Raw genomic sequence first — 18,833 nt, 5'->3', positions numbered from 1 at the left:
CGCGCTTCTGTGTTTTCACTTTTAGAACAGAAAATTAATATTGACATTTCACTGCCTTTCCTTGTCGTTTGTGGTGCGTTTTTCTTATGCTTCTATGCTATACCTTATCCCCTCTGATGTTCCTTTAGTAGTACGCGCTGGGACGCAACCAGTTTTATGATCGTTTTTCATCTTTCTGCAACCGTTTTAGCCTTCCTCACTGTGCCCTCAGCGCTCGTTCCCAGTGTTCTGCCTACTTCATTTGTCAACCTACTTGCCTGCTTGCCACCCTATCCATCTACTTCAATCAAAATCCAATTTTCGATCAAATTGTCGATGAAGTAGCGAGAACGCTTTACTATCACTTTGCTGCTTGCTGCTTGCCATAAACTGGGACAACCGGTTTGACGGTGGGTTGAGTCCTGTGTTCACGCGCATAGGATGTCGTGAAACGCTTTCACCGTAAGCCTTTGCCTTGCACCTTTGCTAGCCAACAACATTTGATCAAAAATTCTACATCCAAAGGGAATCTAATCCCATTTAATGGCCCAGGTGCACCAAGGACGATGTTTCGTCAGTGTTTGACCTTTGCATCGGCACATTTTGAACCCGCTGCTTGGAGGCTTTGTTTTTCTGCATTTCATTTTCTTGCACCACAAAATACCTTACAAAAACCCTGTGCCCTTTTTCAATAAAAAATCAATCACGATCGATCGAACGAAATTTCATTACAATTGATTTTATTCTTCACCGTACGATAACGAGCGGCTCCCTCTTATGGTGCTATTTTTAAGTATTTTTAAACGCACCAGTCCCCTTAACCGCAGCGGAAATAAGATACTTCCTCTTGTGCTTGTGCATTGACCGGGGTTTCTGCATCCTTTCACCACTGTTTATGATTTGCCACTGGCAATTGCCTTGCATTTGTTCCGAGTTTAACTAGTCTTTGTGTAATAACTGTAGTGTATTAGAAAATTTTTAAAGTACCATAGCACGCTTCTTTTGAAAGATACTACTTCCTTCAATTTTAAGGTAATTTATGTCATCATTTATCAATTCTTAATATATTTTGATAAAATAAAACTAGCTTTAATAGGTGCAGCAAATAGTTATGATAATCATATAAGATTCGGAGGTAAGCTTGTGTCGATTTCACATTACATTTTGATTATTATTCGCAAGTCGGCATTATATCTTTCCTCTCTTTTTAATCGCCTTCCAAACCATAATTTTGTCTTGCTCGTGGGTTATATTAACTGCGTATATTATTATTTTTAAAACATAAGATATCAAAGGTCACTCTTGGGATGTTGATGGTGCGTGCAACTAGAATAGAAACAACTCAAGAAAACTCCTTTGGAACACTTTTCTTGTTGGGATTAAGTATTAATTCAAAATGCAACTAAATAAAGCTTACAAATGCATGAATGGGATGAAAATAAATTAAATGTATATTTTATTAAGGTAACGAACAAATCATTCATTGAATTAGTGTAAGCAATCTGGATTAGGGAATTCAATCATTTGTAGTAAATCTTTAAAATTTGTGCAACCACCAACTAAACTCCAAAATCTTATTCGCCCACTTATCCCGCATAAAATCAAACATTAGATTACATTTCGTGATCCAACACAGTTAAAACTTACGATTTATTACGCAATTTAATAATCTCCAAAATTTTAAACTATTTTCAGAGGTTTAAATCCAAACGCTGAAATATTTCTAATGCAATAAATACGCAATACATGAAAGCGATACGGCAAAGCCATCACTACTGAATCAATAATTCCCCTTCCTATCACTTAGTATCGAACATGGTTGTACACTCACATGCTTATTATCTATTTTCGCATGCAAAAAATCGTGACTCTTCATCTGTTATTGCAATCTTTACAGCAAAAAAGAACGCCATCATACAAAACATATTGCCTGCGCGAGCGTAATCGACACCAATTTCACCCATCACCCATGAAGAAACCCGTCCACGTCTACACGATGCGTGCCGACGGGCTGCAAACATTCACGCGTACGATCGCCACTCCACGTCTTACACCGAGGGAAGCAACTTTTGCGCTGCCTGCTACGTGATGCTAAAAATCAATCACCACCGATTGGACCGAGAGCACAAAATCTCTGTACGGCTAAAATCTCAAGCGCAGCAATCCATCACGGTGTATCCGGGCGCCACCGTCCGTTATCGTGTAATGTGATCATAAATATTCAAAAGGCTTCATCATCTGTAGCGAAAAAGGTACGCTCGTCTCTCGTCCGACCAAGCCTAGAGCATAGAGAAACCAAAGATGCTGCCATATTGGAGTGCCATGATGGTACAGTGCCGCAACAACGGAAACCACTTTAATGTAGCTTTAAAGCGCCTCCTTCGATACATCTTGCTGGTTCTGTGAAAGGACGCACGCACGATACCCTTCGTCAACGGGGATTCACAAAATGGGGCCGGGAAAAGTATCCGAAATCGATACCCCAACGGCGACCGAGTGTGATGTGCGATGTGGGTACGATTTGGTGGGCAATAAATAATTGCTTCCCACGTGAAACGGAATCCTACCTTCATTGAACGCTTATTAGAACTTCGATCTCGTGGATATTTTGTCACAATTTAATGGTTGTAGCTGGGGGGAAGGGGCAAAAGCCAGGAAATTGAATCCAAACTAACATGTAACCGAAGGGTAGCTGAGCTGGTCCGGAGCAAAGCAAAATGTTCTTTTCCCATTCCTGTTTCACTGCAAAAGTATGCTTTGCTACAAAAGAAACCAGCGCCTTTCGTTCCTTGAAAGCGAAAGTTTTCCCACGAGATTTTGTCCGACACTTGTTCGGAGGATGAGGGTGGGCTGGAGGCTGCAAACCTCAAGACCGATACCGTGAGCCGTTAGGTCACTGGTAAGGGTCGTTCAAATATTTGCACAAGCTCGCCGAGAGAGCGGGGAAGCGAGTGGTGTGGCCGGGCTCGGCTTCCGAGCAAATGTTTAAGAAATGTTGGCTTTTCCAGGAAAATCATCTCAATTGTAGAAGAATGTGCGATGTTATTGTGCTGCCGATTGGCTTATCATATTTCGTAAACAGATAGGAGCGATTGGGAGGATTCATTGAGGGGAAGGAAAGATTTAAAAATGTTTGATTTTGATGAATGTTTAGCTTTCTATTATCGATACCGGAACACAGTGGACCCTTCAGAGCCAGGACGAAAGGCAAAGCTTTAATTCTTTCAACGCTTAAGAGTTTGACAAAAGTAATAAAAAAAGGTTGTAACACAAAGCTGTTCATATATCCTTGGACCTTTGCTGTTTTCTCTATTTTTCAATGACGTTACTACTGTAGTAAGGGAATCTGAATGTTTATTGTATGCGGACGATCTTAGTCTTTTTTTTCCTGTGAGGTGTTTTGGTGATTGTCATGTCCTGCAAGCATCGATCGACTCTTTTTCCGACTGGTGTCTGAACAACAACCTACAAATTTCTGTTGATAAATGTTTGTCCATGTCGTTTCACCGTTCTAATTGTCCAATAGTGTTTAACTACTGCATCTCCGGTACACAATTACAACGACACAGTGCAGTAAAAGACTTAGGAGTTACCCTTGACCGTAAACTTGACTTTCATGTGCACCATAACGAAATTATTGATAGAGCGAACAGAATGCTAGGATTTATACGCAGGCAGTCGAGAGAATTCTCCGACCCACATTGTCTTGTCGCACTCTACAAATCACTAGTCAGATCCATCTTAGAATACTCCTCAGTAGTTTGGTGCCCATCGTCGTCGTTATGGTCGAATAAGATTGAGTCAGTGCAGAAAAAATTCACCCGTTTGGTCTTACGGTTCACACCCTGGCGTAACGTAGCAGCGAGACCTAGTTATCATGCCCGGTGTTTAATTTTTGGACTCGAGTCTCTAGCTACTCGTCGCGAAACGGCGCAAATCTTGTTTATGAAAAAAATCATCCTAGGAGAGATAGATTCACCGGACCTTTTAGCTAGAGTTAATTTCCACGTACCTGCTCGTATTTTAAGAAACTTTAGGCTACTAAGAGTTGACCAAACTAGACGTGCATATAGCGATAATGAACCTTTGACTGCGATGGCTATTAGATTTAATGCACATTATGACTCTTTTGACTGGAATTCCCTAAGTTAACCTGTTTTTCTTGCTGTAATACTCTGTGTTATTTATTTTGTGCTGATGTTACATTGTACCGTGATGCTTTATGTTATTATAATTTTAGTTTATAAGATCAGTGATAAGGCCAATGATGGCCAATCACTTAACATTTACAAATAAACAAATAAATATACAAAGAATGACATAAGATTGTGATTGCTACAACCAATTGGACGATAGGCATTATACAAAGATAAGTAGATTTTTACGACTAATTTTATCTTTTTTTAGGACAGTTGCTCTATTTATGAGGAATTTGGGCCCTTTTGTATCCAATAAATGGATATGCGTCCAGTACCCTGGTTCCCTACACAAGAAATCAGAGTTGACAGGAAGAAGAAAAAATTAAAAAAAGGTTCTCAAGCATTACTGTCGTAGTTAAATACTGACATTATTCCTTTCTAAAGCCCCCCTGTCAGTTGTTTTGTCTGGAAATTTTAGATAATAGCCGACTAATTGCCTACTGTTTGTTTGTTTTCCAAGTATTGGTTAGTGACAATAAAACTTCTGCCTTATTATCCCTCGCCAATGTGTACGGAATCCTAACAGAATCTTAAGAAACTGTCCTTTGATTTTGGTGTTTTGGTGTAATTGATCGATGTGCCTAGTGTATGCTTTTTTATAAAAATATATTTGTTGCTTCTGAACAGGGGTTTTCATAATTTTTACTTCATGAAAAGGCCCGATCAGTGGCTCACGTTGGCAAATAAAACTCAACATTTGCCGTGGCCTTCTGTGTCAGGAACTAGAGCAAACAACACTGTCTAATCGAATCGATCATTAATAGTTATTAACAATATTATTTTGATAAAATTTATTAATTATCAATAATTTATTCAATCGTTCAATAATCATCCTTTAATAAGTTTATTCTTGGTCTTAAAAAGGAACTCTTAGTTAAAGAGCGATTAGTGTAATGTGATGTTTGTCAGCCACGGAAACCACATACTAAATGAATAAAATTAATAAACATTTAAAATATAGGACCACAGATAAAGACTATGCAGATTATATACAATTAGTTAAAAAACATTCCAAAGCAAAAAAAATGTAGAATATCGAAATTGATTCTTTGTTTGAAAAATTTAGATATCTCCACTGTATTGCACAGACATATTGCTTCCATTTGTATTTTCTGTCAATAGTTCTATTAGCTCCATACGTATAACTTGCTATCACGCTTCTTCTACTTGGCGTAACGTCCTACGTGGCCCCTTGCTACGGGGGACGATCCCTTGTAGGCTTGAACCCATGACGGAGATGTTATTGAGTCATTCGAGTTGACGACTGTACCTTTGGACCGCTCTCAGTGCTATGGGTAATCAATAAGTCCCGAATAGTCAAGTCCATTCGGTTTACCACAGAAAAAGAAGACATTACTACATTAATAAGAACTAAAATTTATAAACCAACGTTTCTGTACTTCGTTTCGCTAGCAAATATCCTCAGCGCAATAGATTTAATTCATGCTTACTTTAACCGCATCGTAACATTCTTTAACCAACAAAATGTAAATAAGAAAGGCCTCCACTTTTTTTTTATCTACACCACATTTACTAACTCTGTTCCATACCTGTTAGCAACCTTTCTCTAGCACGAGCAAACAAAAAAGCTCATCCTCCGCCCCGATGGAGACGCCCAGTGCCCGGTAATCGATTGGAATGACATCGTATCGACAAGCTATATTTTTCGATTTTGTTTCGCCACCCCTTTCCCCACCAACCCTCGTTCTTCCATCCGGAGTGAACACATCACAATCGTTCGGCCACCGAAAGCGGCCTACACCGAAGCAAAATATAGAAGGAACAGCCAGAGGGAGTGTGCAAATGAAGACAACTTTATCGTAAATCGCTAACGTAGACAGCTTTCTTTCTCATTTCTGCCATCGGCGCACGTTAGGCGCCCGAACTACGTTCGTCGATTTGACTTTAATGTCTTCAAACGACACGAACAAACGAAAGACGATGAGCCTCGCCGGTAAAAGAACGGTTTCACGTTGGATGATGCCGCCGAAGAAGAAAAAAAAAACCTCCTTGCGGGACACACCAACGACGGCACAACCATTTAAATTGTGATTAGTCTACCGGGAGGTAAACAACGTGACGCAGCCAAAAATGCCAAACGATCGCGGAAGAAGAAGAAAAAAACATAACTGTCCCTCCTGGAGGTGTGGTGATGTGGTGTGGCCGGAACAATAATCGAAAGCAGGTCAGGGGACACAACACATTCCGATAGCGGGACCACCATTATCTGCACGCCTTATAATGACATTTTATGTGCGGAATGTATTTACCGCTTGATTATTACTTTCCATGGAATGGAACACAGTCAGTGCGGAATGGTTTAATTGCTGTTTGCTGAACATTAAGCTATTCTGTAGTGTGAAATAATAAAACCGTATTCGGAAGTGCGGTGTTTCACATTAAAGTATTCCGGGAAATGCTCTAATGCAATATTCATAAATCACTTTCGTCCGAAACGATGTGATGTGCAATCGTGAGCGCTGATTGTTAGAGCAAGCACCGTAATTTCATTTTAAAACAAAACACAACAACATCAATGATTTGCTCTAATAAAGTTCACACGCGTCTTCTTAAAGTTATGCCATTCTGTGGTTACGTGATTATCATTTACTGATGTTATACTATCTGAGGATTACTCCTGTTATCTTTAACTTTATGCTTAAGGAATGTTCACATACCTAGCCCAATAGCAGGGAATATTGAAGCAAACGACTTTGTTCTTATCCAAGCAATAATGAGGGCATATAATGAAGATAGGATAGTTATTAATTTATTTTATTTATTTATCAATTGAAATTGTTTGCTTCGTAATTGAAAATTACGAAGCTATTTACAGTCGTAGCTACTAAACATTGGCTCTAATTAACCTATTTTTGTCTTTAAGGAACCAATTTTTAACAGCGTGTCACAATTTTTGCCACTTAGGCTTCCATTTTTGTCTCTAATGCATCAATTTTTGACTGTGACTCAATCGCTTTATTTACAACATTTAACGTACTGTCTGAAATAGTTCCAAAATTATAGAATGTAAGTGTAGTAGTTAATAATTTCATCGTTGGAATTTACAATATAACTCTTATTATGCCAATTTCTGGAGTTTTACAGGGGTTTTCAGGGGTTACTTCTACATTTGGGATACTTTCATGATTCTTTTTTTCACGAAATGAGCTTTATGTGAAAGGAATTGAACTCTATAGCACCCTTTTGAGACAAGTCCAATAAGAATTTTTAATAAATCTGTCCAAAAAGGGTGCCAAAGAGTCCATTTTCCATCGTATAAAGTTCATTGCCCATAAGAAAGAATGCACCTCTGAGTGCACCCTTGAGGAACCCTGTATTGGAGTGAAAAGTGTGTGCTTTAGAATTCATTAAGTTTCTTTTTTTTTCACATACAATAAATCAAATTACACGATTTTTGTAGTGCATTTGGGATTTCAAATTCCAGTTGTCATAAATATGCTCAAATATCTATAAAATTTATCATGAATCCCATACGAGTCAAACATTGTTGACTTAGCTACAAAAATAGATGCGTTAGAGTAAAAAATTGTGCCTTAGAGGCAAAAACTGATGCACTATGTGGCAAATTGATGCATTAGAGCCCGAATTAACTAAATTTTCACATATTATCTTATATGTTTATTTATGTGGTACGACCATTTATAATTTCAGAACTCACAACGGCGATGACTTACGTATTTAACAGTTGCGATTAGTGCTGTTCTAGGACACCTACTTTCATTCTATATAATTAAGTATTTTTATCCGAGAATGTGTAGTTTAATTTAATAAACTTTATTGCTGTAGAACACTTCTGAGAATAGTTCTTACTTGGTACTTCACTGTCAACTGTGTGTCGTTGTCGAAAAGCGTCGGTATCGTCAGTAACTAAATTTTAATTAACCGAGAACACGATACAGAAACAATCACCCACTCACCCACCTTAGCGACAAATGGTCCACTGCAAACACGTCAACAATGTCTGTTATCACTTAAAATCTGCTCACTCAGTTGCTGACAAGGTAAGTTTGTTCCTTGTTATAACTTTCTTTCCGGTGCAATTCAATGTTGCTACCGCCAGTGTCAAAAACTTTCGTTAATTATTCATCGAGTAAAAAAGGAAACAGCATACTTGTCAATGAGCTTCCCGCTACCATCGAGTGCCACCGCTTGGAAGCAAAATAAAATACACAACTCAACCCTTCCGATACCGCGATTGTGGTTATTGAAGTAAGTCTCGCTAGCTTGTGTCCAACAGTGTGAACCGACGTTGCCCGGTTACCAACAGGACAGTGCCAAAATTACGCTGAAATCACCACAACAAAATGTCCCGGTTTGCGGTTGACGGCTTCCACAGAAGCAATTTAACTATTTTAGATCAACTCCGAGTTTGTGCCGGGGTTGTCTGAGTGATGCACGATCTGGAGTGCAGGAAAAAAAGGCAACAAACGCAGGGAATGCATAAACTTCAATCAATAATTTCCACTTTGCTTGCGTTCAACGAGAAGCGGAAAATAAACTTTTAAAATACTTTCACCGGGATAAACTAGCTGCTCAACATCATTATTATCGTCATCGTCACAATGAGTGCATCGTTTAAGCTTAATTAAGTTCACTTCTGCCAACCGTGGCTAGCCTATTCCTTTTATTTTCCCCCAAACGCGCTCTAGGCGTACAAGCAGCCCGGGCCGGGTTCGCTGAGTTTAATGTTAAGTGCAATATTATCTTTCTTTCTTCTCCCACTGTAAAAAGGAAAAAAAGCAACCCCTTTAAGAGCAAACCTTTACCACAAGAGCAAAATACGCCATGGTGCCATGGTTCGAACGGGTTTCAAACGGGTGTGCTTTGAAACATCTTGTGCTAGTGGAAGCGTGACCGCGGGGGAACTGTACTTGCAGCGAATAATTTATGCATACTTCCGCTACAGCCCGGGTCCACTACAGTTTCCCCAGCGGCCCCGAGAGGCAGGAAACTGCCGATAACTGGGACATGGGAGCGCTTCCGGCAGGCTGCTTGGCGGTTTGTCACCTGCCTTAAAGTTCATAAATTGCAATGAATTACGATAACTGCTCGAACGTGGAATGCCGTCCATGGAACGCTGTCGTATCGGGTTTGAAAAGTTTGCCCAAGGAATGCTTCAAAAGTAGTCGATTTAAACTGAAACTGAGGGAGTGAGGGGCTTTTAAAGACTTCAAACGTACAAAGAAACTTGAAAGTTGAAGAATGTTTTTAAAAAGAATGTGAATTTCAAAGAGTTTTTGTTTTTTTTTTTTGCACTTCGTTGATGGTTTCAATTGGTGTTTGATCGATTATTTATTAAATCATTGAATGTTTTTTTATGGACATATACAAATTTAAAAGGTATTGAGACTCATTTTATTAGTTCATTTTATTAGCTAGCTTCAACTGTCTACATCTAATTATAATTCTTTGCAAAAGCTTCTTTCTCAAATTCGATCGAAGACGAACGAGGATAGTTTGCAGTTACCTAGCTACAACGGTTACTTTAACTTATTTCATGAGTATCCGGGCCAATGATGAGTACAACGAGACAAAATGTTTAAAAAAACATTGAATGAAACCACCAGTTCATGTCATTTTGACAATCGTTTCGATCGTTCCCGAATTCGAACGAGATTGTGAAAGTGGATGATGAAGAAGAAGAAGAAGAAGAAGAAGAAGAAGAAGAAGAAGAAGAAGAATTATATCTGATAACATTCATTTCTAACCAAAATGAGTTCTCTTAAAGGTTTTTTATGCTTAGAAAAAGATTTTTATATGTTTTACATAATTATGTATCAATATCAATCAATTAATTCCGAACTATATCATTGATTATTCATATGTGTCTTTCTATTTCGATTTTAAGAAGAGAATAGCAAGCTCAATTAACATACGCAACATGGTATAAAAACGTACAAAAAATGATAAATTATTTAAATACCAGTGTTAAGAACACAAATTAATCCCATCATTCCACATCGTACTTACATCTTGCAGTGTTCATGCTCCAGCTTCGTTACAATTACTTTAAATACATCACGTACCTCGGCTAATCCCTGGGGCAAGTAAATTGCACCTTGCGCGGAAACTCGTGCCCATTACCCGTCACAATTAGACCCCAATGCAGACGACCATCCAATCGAAAGATGAAAGGTGAGCTAATTTCTTACTCCTATCTTAGCACATTAACAGCCAACCCCTTACCAGGCCCAGCATCAAATCATCATTATCGGGCTGGTGGTGTCTCGCTTTTTTATTTATTTCTCCTATTTGATACAGAAGCTCAGTACACTCGCTAATCCCAAACCGTTCTATTGCACGCAATCGGATGTAAAAGCTTTTCCTTTCGTTGCGTTCATTCCAGCTCGCCGGGTTCTCGGCAAAGCTTAAAGATCTTTCTCGGTTTTTTTTATACAAAAAAAAATATAAATAATTCGTTTTCTCCACCCAGGTTCCACATCGAAAGGAGGAAGCACTGCTAACGAAGCGAATTCTCACCTGCCGTTCTGAATCTCAACGGGTGTACGCTGTAGAAAACTCCATTACGATCGTTCGTATTCAGCGTCACGGCTGATGATTGATTTGCATATCTTCGTCTTCTCATCAAGCATCCTACAACTCAACTCAACCAAATGGGAAGGGTGCACAAACCGCAGAAAACGGCAGCTTATCAAGTGGAAATCCGCTTTGCGCACCGAGCAGATGCTTGCTGGAGCTTGCCGCTCGAAAGGAACGGAAGAAATGGTACAGAATCATGAGACAATTTAACAGAAACGTGAAACCTACATGTACTAGCTATGTTTCAATGTGCAATGGGTAGATTTACTTTGTTTGATTCAAATCGACCGAATTGAAGAATTCGATTTCATTGAAACAAGGACGAGTGTACAGTATGAATTGAAATCAATTTGTTTGGAGTCTTCTTTCCCCAATTTACTACAGACTTTATACAATAGAAGTTGTATATGTGGGTGTACTCTTACTGTCTCTTAATCTAGACAGTTTTTATCAGTTTCATATAATTCATTATTAAATAATAAACAACATTTGGGAAACAATGCATCAAGCTCCCGAAGATGTTCACAAAAACAGAGGAAATCGTCATAAATAATGTACTTTATATTAAATCGTAAATCGGAAATTGACAAATTATTATTAAATCCGAAATTGACAAAATATTAATAGAATTTAACTAAAGCGTACATTTACCTGAAAATGAGAGCTAACTTAAGAGCATCAATGGACTATTCAAAACCGGTATACATATCTTTAAATGTTAAATAAAATATTAATTATGCGATAAGTATTGCAGAATTTGACAACACAGAGTCAGGCAAAAGAAATGGAGAAATGTTAAACTCGCCACTGACAATGGTACAGCCGTCAAATGTGAAACCTTACAACATGTCACGCTGCTAGATTAAATCGGGAATCGATCATACACCACATACGCGAGACAGAAATGTCCTGCTGTAAGTGGACGCATCGCGACAGTTGACCAACGACAATTATTGCACCAAGTAAGAAGAAAGAAAAATCATTGCCTACTAGTATTATTCGTCAATAAGATCATCATAATCGAACGTATCTGATCTGACCCAACGAGGTGATCCGCAGTAGGCACAGATCTTCCTTATGGAAGCAAAGCCTTCGTCTTGACGGCGAATCCTATCTTTAATCCTTCGTTATCGTCCTTGGTGCACGATACAACAGATCGGGTGTTACAGTTCCGCATTACAACAATTCAAGTGTTGCAGTCAATAAAGAACTGCTTACGCTGCTAACTATTTTATGTCGAAAACGAAAACACAACTAATAAATTAAATTCCATCAGTCCACAAACGGTCCAATTCTAGATGTCCAATGAAGCCCATCATTCATTCTATCACTCATTCCAGCTACTACTATCTTAACAAGCATCTTTCTTAATAGAATTTCAAACAAAACATTTATCGGCCCGAACAATCGCACAACCATAATGGTTAGTTTTGCTTTCGTGTGCGAAACAATTAACAAACACCACGCGCCTCGATCCCATGGACTGCCACGAACCAGTTTTGTTCGGGTGTTTGTTTCCGAAAAGGCATTACTAATTATGTACAGCGCCTTAACACACGCTCAACACATTGGTCGTACAAAATAGGTTCCCCATGTTATTAAGATTTCTCCTAACACCGTCTCTCAACACGGTGTAAGCCAATTTGGCAAACCAATCACCATTGGGTGCCATTTTATCAAGCAGAATAGCAGTTATTTTGTTCCATTTTTTAAATAGTAAAATGCCCCATCAACTCACGCAATACGGCACAGTGCGTTGAGTTCTATTAGTTTCAATACGAATTGACACACGCCGCACCAATTGCTGTGAGTGCTCGATAAAAGGGGTTTTCCAGCGCGTTCGGTAAATCGAATCACGCTAAAGCGTGTCTGATGCGTTTTCCCGTGGCATACAATCGAGCGCGAAAGACTACGCCGGTGTAAAGGTAAAACATGGAAAACCCATTAAACGGAGTGATGGGATAAACGGATGTTGTTTTTAATTTGTGCTCCACACTTTATACTGTGTATGTGAGCGTTTTTTTTCCAAAACGTATATAGGCTCGTACAGACCCGGGTGCAGTACACTAATTGGATGAGTCTAATGAGAGCTGCCGGCGGATGAGAGGTGGCGGCAAGCGCACAGCCTGTGGTTACCAGGGATACCACCCGGTGCAGCGGTGCATGCCAATTAGTCTCAGAAATCAGCTCCCAGATCAAAGCAACACAGGCAGGCAAATCGGTGTCCGGTAAAGCCTAACGTTTGGCCAATCAGCATAACAAACCAATTGTAAATATGAATGAAATGGAGAGAGATAGAAGCCTCGAATGGAATCAAGTCACTTAGCAATACTTTTACCACGACAACGACACCGAACAATCTTTCGAAAAACTCATGTTTTAATCTTATTTTGTAAAAAAAAAACACGGACCATTTTGTAATCAACAATCCACGTGTAAATCCTTCCGTTTGTAGCAAAGAATATTTAAATTATTTTATAATGTGATATGTACTCCACACTCCTCAGTTTTTCTTATTATAAGTTTAGTTTAGTGATGAATGTTAAATCAAAAAAAAGGATGTTGGAACGATCTATTCCCCTAATTTGACCTCAAACTCACCAATATTTGACGCAATTTTTAACAGCGTCTTTCATTTTTTACAATTTTTTCATAGTCATCAATTTTTGTCTATTGGCTATTCTTAGCCCGATTCCGACTCCATCAAAATGGGAACCACTAGTCGGAGTTGTCCGGAGTCGTCCAGAGTCGTTCGGAGTTGTCCGGAGTCGTTTGGAGTTGTTTGGAGTCGCCCGGAGTTGTTCGGATTTACCCGGAGTTGTTCGGATTCGGCAGGAGTCGTTAGGAGTCTGAATCATTCCGATTCGTCTGGAGTTGTCGGAGTCGTCCCAGATCGTTCGGAGTCGTCCCAAATCGTTCGGAGTCGTCCGGAGTCATCCGGAATCGCTCCGAGTCATCCGGAATCGGTTGGAGTCAGAGTCGGCCAGAGTCAGCCTTCGAAACAGAAGCCTGTATAAGAAGTGCTCGCGCAAAGTGAAAGACGAAAAACACAACGAAATGAAATGCCTGATCACAAGCACATTGCACTCGTGTTGACTCTGGACGACTCCGAATGACTCCGAACGACTCCGGACGATTTCGGACGACTCCGGACAATTCCAGACGACTCATTATGATTCAGACTCCTAACGACTCCGGCTGACTCCGAACGACTCCAGACGCCTCCAGACGACTGCAGATTCCGACTCTGAACGACTCCTAAAAACTTCTAACGACTTCTAACGACTCCGGACGATTCCTAACGACTCCGGATAATGCTGTCGGAATTCTAAAATGACTTCGAAACGGTTGTTGACAACTGTGTGTGTGGTTTTTTTTTATTATCATTACACCTGCTGAATTTTTCGCATTTTCTACACTTAATCACTTTGCAAAGGGTCAAGGTCGTAAACTTTGTATGTCTTATCGTAATCGGTTCGTCTGCAGCAACAAGCACTCCCAAGCGGTGTATGTGTGTGTGGGCAGGGAAGGATTTTTTAACAATTCGCTGGAAGCCAATCCAACCCGGAAACGCTCGTTCCTGCGCACGACCACGACGCAACAAGGGATGGCTGATGACCGGCACACGTTGTTCGAATCCAGCGCTGATCGAATCCGCGAAAAACATAGAAACTGCTCCTCAATCACGGGTGTGCTGTGCTGTGGGTTATGGGATTGTGCGCCTCCTAGACACGGTTCCATTCCCCTCTCCTGGCTGGCTCTACCGCTCCGGTTTACCTGCAAGAAATAGTACGATCTAAATCGCATGTTCACAAACCAACGAGAAGAAGTGTCTGTTTTAACGCAAACCAATGGCTCAAACTAGCTCAAAAACGGTCAAACGGGGGAGGAGATAGAAAGTTCGAAAGAGAGAGAGAGAAAGAGAGGGATAGAATAAGAGTGATCTGGAGTATCGAGTGCGGGAAGGAGGGAAGGAAGGAATAAATAGCTTAATTGCGTACTATTGCTGTTGTTGTTTGCGCTGTTGCCTCCGGTCGTGTTGCTGTTGCCGCTGTTGCCGCCCGTGCCGGAGGAAGCACCACCGCCGGTGCCGCCCGATCCACCCGTACCGCTGTTGCCGCCGCTGCCGGCGCCACCACCGCCGCCGCTTCCACCTCCGCCCGGTGCCGAATTGTTGCCGTTCGCGACGAAGGATGTGCCGAGCCCGTACAGATGCCCACAGTACTTGGCATTGTCAATATTGTCCTCAAAGAACATCTGCGCGTCCGGTGTGTGGTTTTCGCGCCAAACCATCGGTCCGGCGGGGAAAGAGAGAAAGAAAGAAAAAAAAGAGACAAATAGTGAATACAAAGTGCTACTACCATGAGGTGTGAGGTTTTCTGCCCGCCTGCCCCTTGGATGCCCCACCGATTAATCCCTACTACTTGCTGGTTGTGGATGAGAGCCGCAGGGCAGGAAAATAACACGCGAATTGCATTGCTTGCGGCTGTGCTGGCAGCCGGTTCAAATATAAATTCTATTCCAAAGTTCGATAAATTCAACAACATTCCATTTCCTACACGTTTCATCCACACGATCCTGTGTCTCCTTCTCTCTATCTCTTCTTGCGGCTAGGAGTAAGGAACTCAAAATTTAAACCCAAAACACCACAACGCATCAATACGGAGAAACTGTCTCAGTTATCATATTGCCGACTGACCCTCGCTCACATCACGCGGCGAGCAAGGGACGGAGCGGCATCGAGAGCGAGCTAAGGAACTGTGTGGCGCTGTGAATTACAAGGTTTTCCAGGAGTTCCAGCTGTGGGACACTTTATTGACTCTTTCTTTGTGAAATGAACTTTATATAATGGGTATTGGACTCTATAGCACTCTTGTTGGACAAATCCAATAGGAACAAATCCAAGGAGCCTATTTGAAAAGGGTGCCACAGAGTCCAATTCCCATCATATGAAGTTAACTTCCCATAAGAAAGAGTTAAGCAAGTGTCCCACAACTACGAGAACCCCTGGATAACCCTGTATAGTCTACTCTTCACATGGGAGCTTCACTGAGCTCAACCTAATGCCACTCTGCAACCAACTGTACACTATTGCACTGTCTAAATTGGCCTACACGCGCCACAGTTTGCCCCCGGCCCGTACACAGCCACATGTCGCGCAAAACCGCTGTAAAATACCGTGATCGGTTGTAGCGTATGCGAAGGCAAGCTATCCGCTTGGCTGGGAATGTGTGTTCCGCTTTGTTCGTCCTCTCATCTCCTATCTGCCCTCATCACCCACCACCACCACCACTTCTAGTCTTCCGGCTTGCGGTGGCACTTCAGCCGCGTATCGATGTGATGCAGCGACTGGCGCAGGCAACGCTCGTACCGATCGGCACAGGTGCACTCAAAGCTACCGATGCCGCTACTGTTGCGGCTACGGTTCGGGCTGTCACCGTGCTTTGCGCCACCGGCGCTGTGGTCGGTAACGATTGCAAAGCAACCGCTGCTATGTACCTCTCGCATCTTGAAGAACGCCATCCCGGTGAGCAGCGAGTCCGAGCCGGCCTGGTGCTGGGGGCCGACCCGCCGCAGCTCCAGCTGGTCGGCCACCTCCTGCAGGCCGCCCTTGAGATTTTTGCACGACTTCATCAGATACTTCACGTCGTAGATGGTCGGGAAGTAGATCCGCAGCAGCTCGAAAAAGTCGCCCTCCTCCGCCGGCAGGTTCTGGTCGGTGAGCAGCTTCAGCAGGTAGGCAAAGTCGTAGCCGGAGTGGAAGCTGAGCCACTTGATGTTGTCCATCAGCACGATGCCGGACGTCATCAGCAGCTCGGCAAAGTCCTGCGGGTCGATGCCGTCCTCCTCGTGCTTCTTGAACTGGATGCCCGAGTTGAGCAGCAGGTCGATCGAGTCCTGCGCGTACATGTCCTCGCTCAGGTTGAACTTGAAGTTAAACTGCCAGGTGGAGAAACCGGCCGGCGTGCGCCCGTCGTCGTCCATGAACGTCAGCCCGAGCTGGATGATGCGCAGCAGGTCCACGTTGCACCGCAGGCTCTGGTACTGGTAGTCGGCCGACGACCGGAACTCACCGACGGGCCGGGCGACCACACCCGGGAACTCCGTGTCCATCGCGACGTAATGGTACTTCTGCACGATCAGCCGTATGGTGCGGAACTCCTCGTCCAGGTTGTGGCGCCACACGTCCCGTATGCCGCACTCCTCGTTCGTCTGCGGATTCATATTGCCGCCACCGCCGCCGCCACCTCCACCACCACCGCCGCCGTGACCTCCTCCGCCGCCACTAACCGCCGATGGCATTGCCTAGTGCGCGCCCGGGCCGAAAAATGGAGTAGAGAAAAAAAGGGGATGAAAACTCATCAGTACTTGCACCACAGCCGAAAGACTACGAGTACACTTGATAGAGTGAGAACACAATCACCGCACAGGTGACTAGATCTCAAGCTTGCCTCTTACCTTTATGCGTGCCTCAGCTTGAAGCAGCTGTTGCGTCCCTCAATCCTTTAAAATGCCTTGCTTTGGGTGCGTGTGCGTTTTGGTACGGGTTTCACGAAAAGAAAAACCTCTGTGCTAACCACCGTGCCGGACCGTTCTCCGGAAATGCTTACGGGCAGGATAATTTCGTTCGGTTCGTCGTTTTTTTTTACAAACCGGTTCGTTGTGCAATTAATTTGGTGGCCCTGTCTCCCGGAGGAAATTCAATGGCAACCGCCTGCAATTGTGACCTTTTTGGCTTTTCCACGTTCAATGTCACACTCAGTCGGATCGGGCTGGATACATCGAGGGTCATAGATTTGTTTCGTTTCGAATGCTACAAGCAAAACCAACAAACAACAAATAATGCCAAAATATATGAACAAACGAAACATGGAAACAGCGGAACCACTTTTACTTACATGTTCCTAACAAATGATTACAGTACATTGCTTCCTAGTGCCGACCATCAATCGCCATTCTTAGCCCAACGCTTGATGGTGCCAGGTTCTTTTTTATTGCTTTTTTTTGTTTTCCACTTTCCCACTTCAGCTTTGCGCGGTGTACATCGTTCCTCTCTTCCAAACGGGGCGTTACGATACAGGCTCTGATTCCGTGCCTTTACTGATTCCTTTTTGTCGAGCCGCACGATACGCAACGCAGACGGATGGATTGATGAAGAATCTATCCAGAAACCTTGCAAAAAACACCACGCAAATTCCCTCCCAACTGCTTGCGGGTCGTCGAAACGCGATAGTTTTAGCTGCACTGCAACAATGGGGTAGAAAAAAACGCCGTCAATTGACAGCGCGCTGACATTTCGCCCGGTGGCGTATGGTGCGGGGGTAGGATAGTTCGATGGGAGCGATGTCAGTTTTCATCGACAAAATTTAAAAAATGTGCAACGTCCAGGTGGCTTTATTTAAAACATGGATTTTCCTTCTGGAACACGTTTGTGAATACGTTCACTTTTACTCGTTAAATAAATATAAAATTTTTGTTTTGTGTTAGGCCAACAAGCTGCGATGTGCACTAAACTAAAAGTATTTGAATTGAATTTCTGATGTTTTAATATCACAATCAAACTTAACTCAAATTGTACATTTCTCTATAACCTAACACAGTCAATTTGAAAAAATCATGAAACTATTTTAAGGACAAAAGAGTGCAGCAACTATCCGCAGTACGCGATACTCGATATACGTGAATTCGCAGTACGCGATTCCTCTAAATTTGACAGCTTCATGTGTTTTTTGCAAATATTTTAATTATTTGAAATGTTTTATGCTCTTTTTGAATTTTCTTAATGTTCTTAATGCGTTTTGAATAAAATTTGTAAAACTCTGTGGCGATATATTTCACTACCGAACCGGTAGTGTAAACTATTTTTCCAAAGGAATCCGCTATACGCGATAACTCGAGATACGCTATTGTGCTCGGTCCCCTTCCGATAGCGTATATCGGATAATGACTGTATTTGATTTTTATTTATATTTATTTTTTTATTTATATTTTTAATTTATTGTACTCAGTTTTGTTTGATGACTATAACTTCACATAACAACACTTAGGCCAGTGTCATTGCTTTTTCGCATGCGATTATATCGGAAGATCTGT

General features: G+C 41.9%; 1 protein-coding gene across 3 annotated transcripts; it reads right to left on the bottom strand.

Annotated features, from left to right (window-relative positions):
* Positions 1 to 14,098: 14,098 nt before the first annotated feature.
* Positions 14,099 to 18,004, bottom strand: LOC120957319 (CCR4-NOT transcription complex subunit 7). 3 transcript variants are annotated; one of them, XM_040379464.2, is made up of 5 exons: positions 17,639 to 18,004; positions 17,199 to 17,553; positions 16,239 to 17,045; positions 14,741 to 14,996; positions 14,099 to 14,535 (listed from the first exon to the last, which is right to left on the bottom strand). In XM_040379464.2, exons 3-5 carry the CDS (start codon positions 17,040 to 17,042, stop codon positions 14,513 to 14,515), a joined length of 1,083 nt encoding a protein of 360 aa, XP_040235398.1. In that variant the 5' UTR covers positions 17,043 to 17,045; positions 17,199 to 17,553; positions 17,639 to 18,004; the 3' UTR covers positions 14,099 to 14,512. The 3 variants fall into 3 exon arrangements, with proteins under 3 accessions (XP_040235398.1, XP_040235399.1, XP_049466188.1); XM_040379465.2 differs by having other exon boundaries at positions 14,099 to 14,516; XM_049610231.1 differs by lacking the exon at positions 14,099 to 14,535 and adding an exon at positions 14,576 to 14,600.
* Positions 18,005 to 18,833: the final 829 nt, after the last annotated feature.

The sequence above is a fragment of the Anopheles coluzzii genome, chromosome 3 (genome assembly GCF_943734685.1).
Source record: "Anopheles coluzzii chromosome 3, AcolN3, whole genome shotgun sequence".
Classification (NCBI taxonomy): domain Eukaryota; kingdom Metazoa; phylum Arthropoda; class Insecta; order Diptera; family Culicidae; genus Anopheles; species Anopheles coluzzii.
Note: the sequence above shows the minus strand (reverse complement) of the source record. Positions and strands in the feature narration are given on the sequence as shown.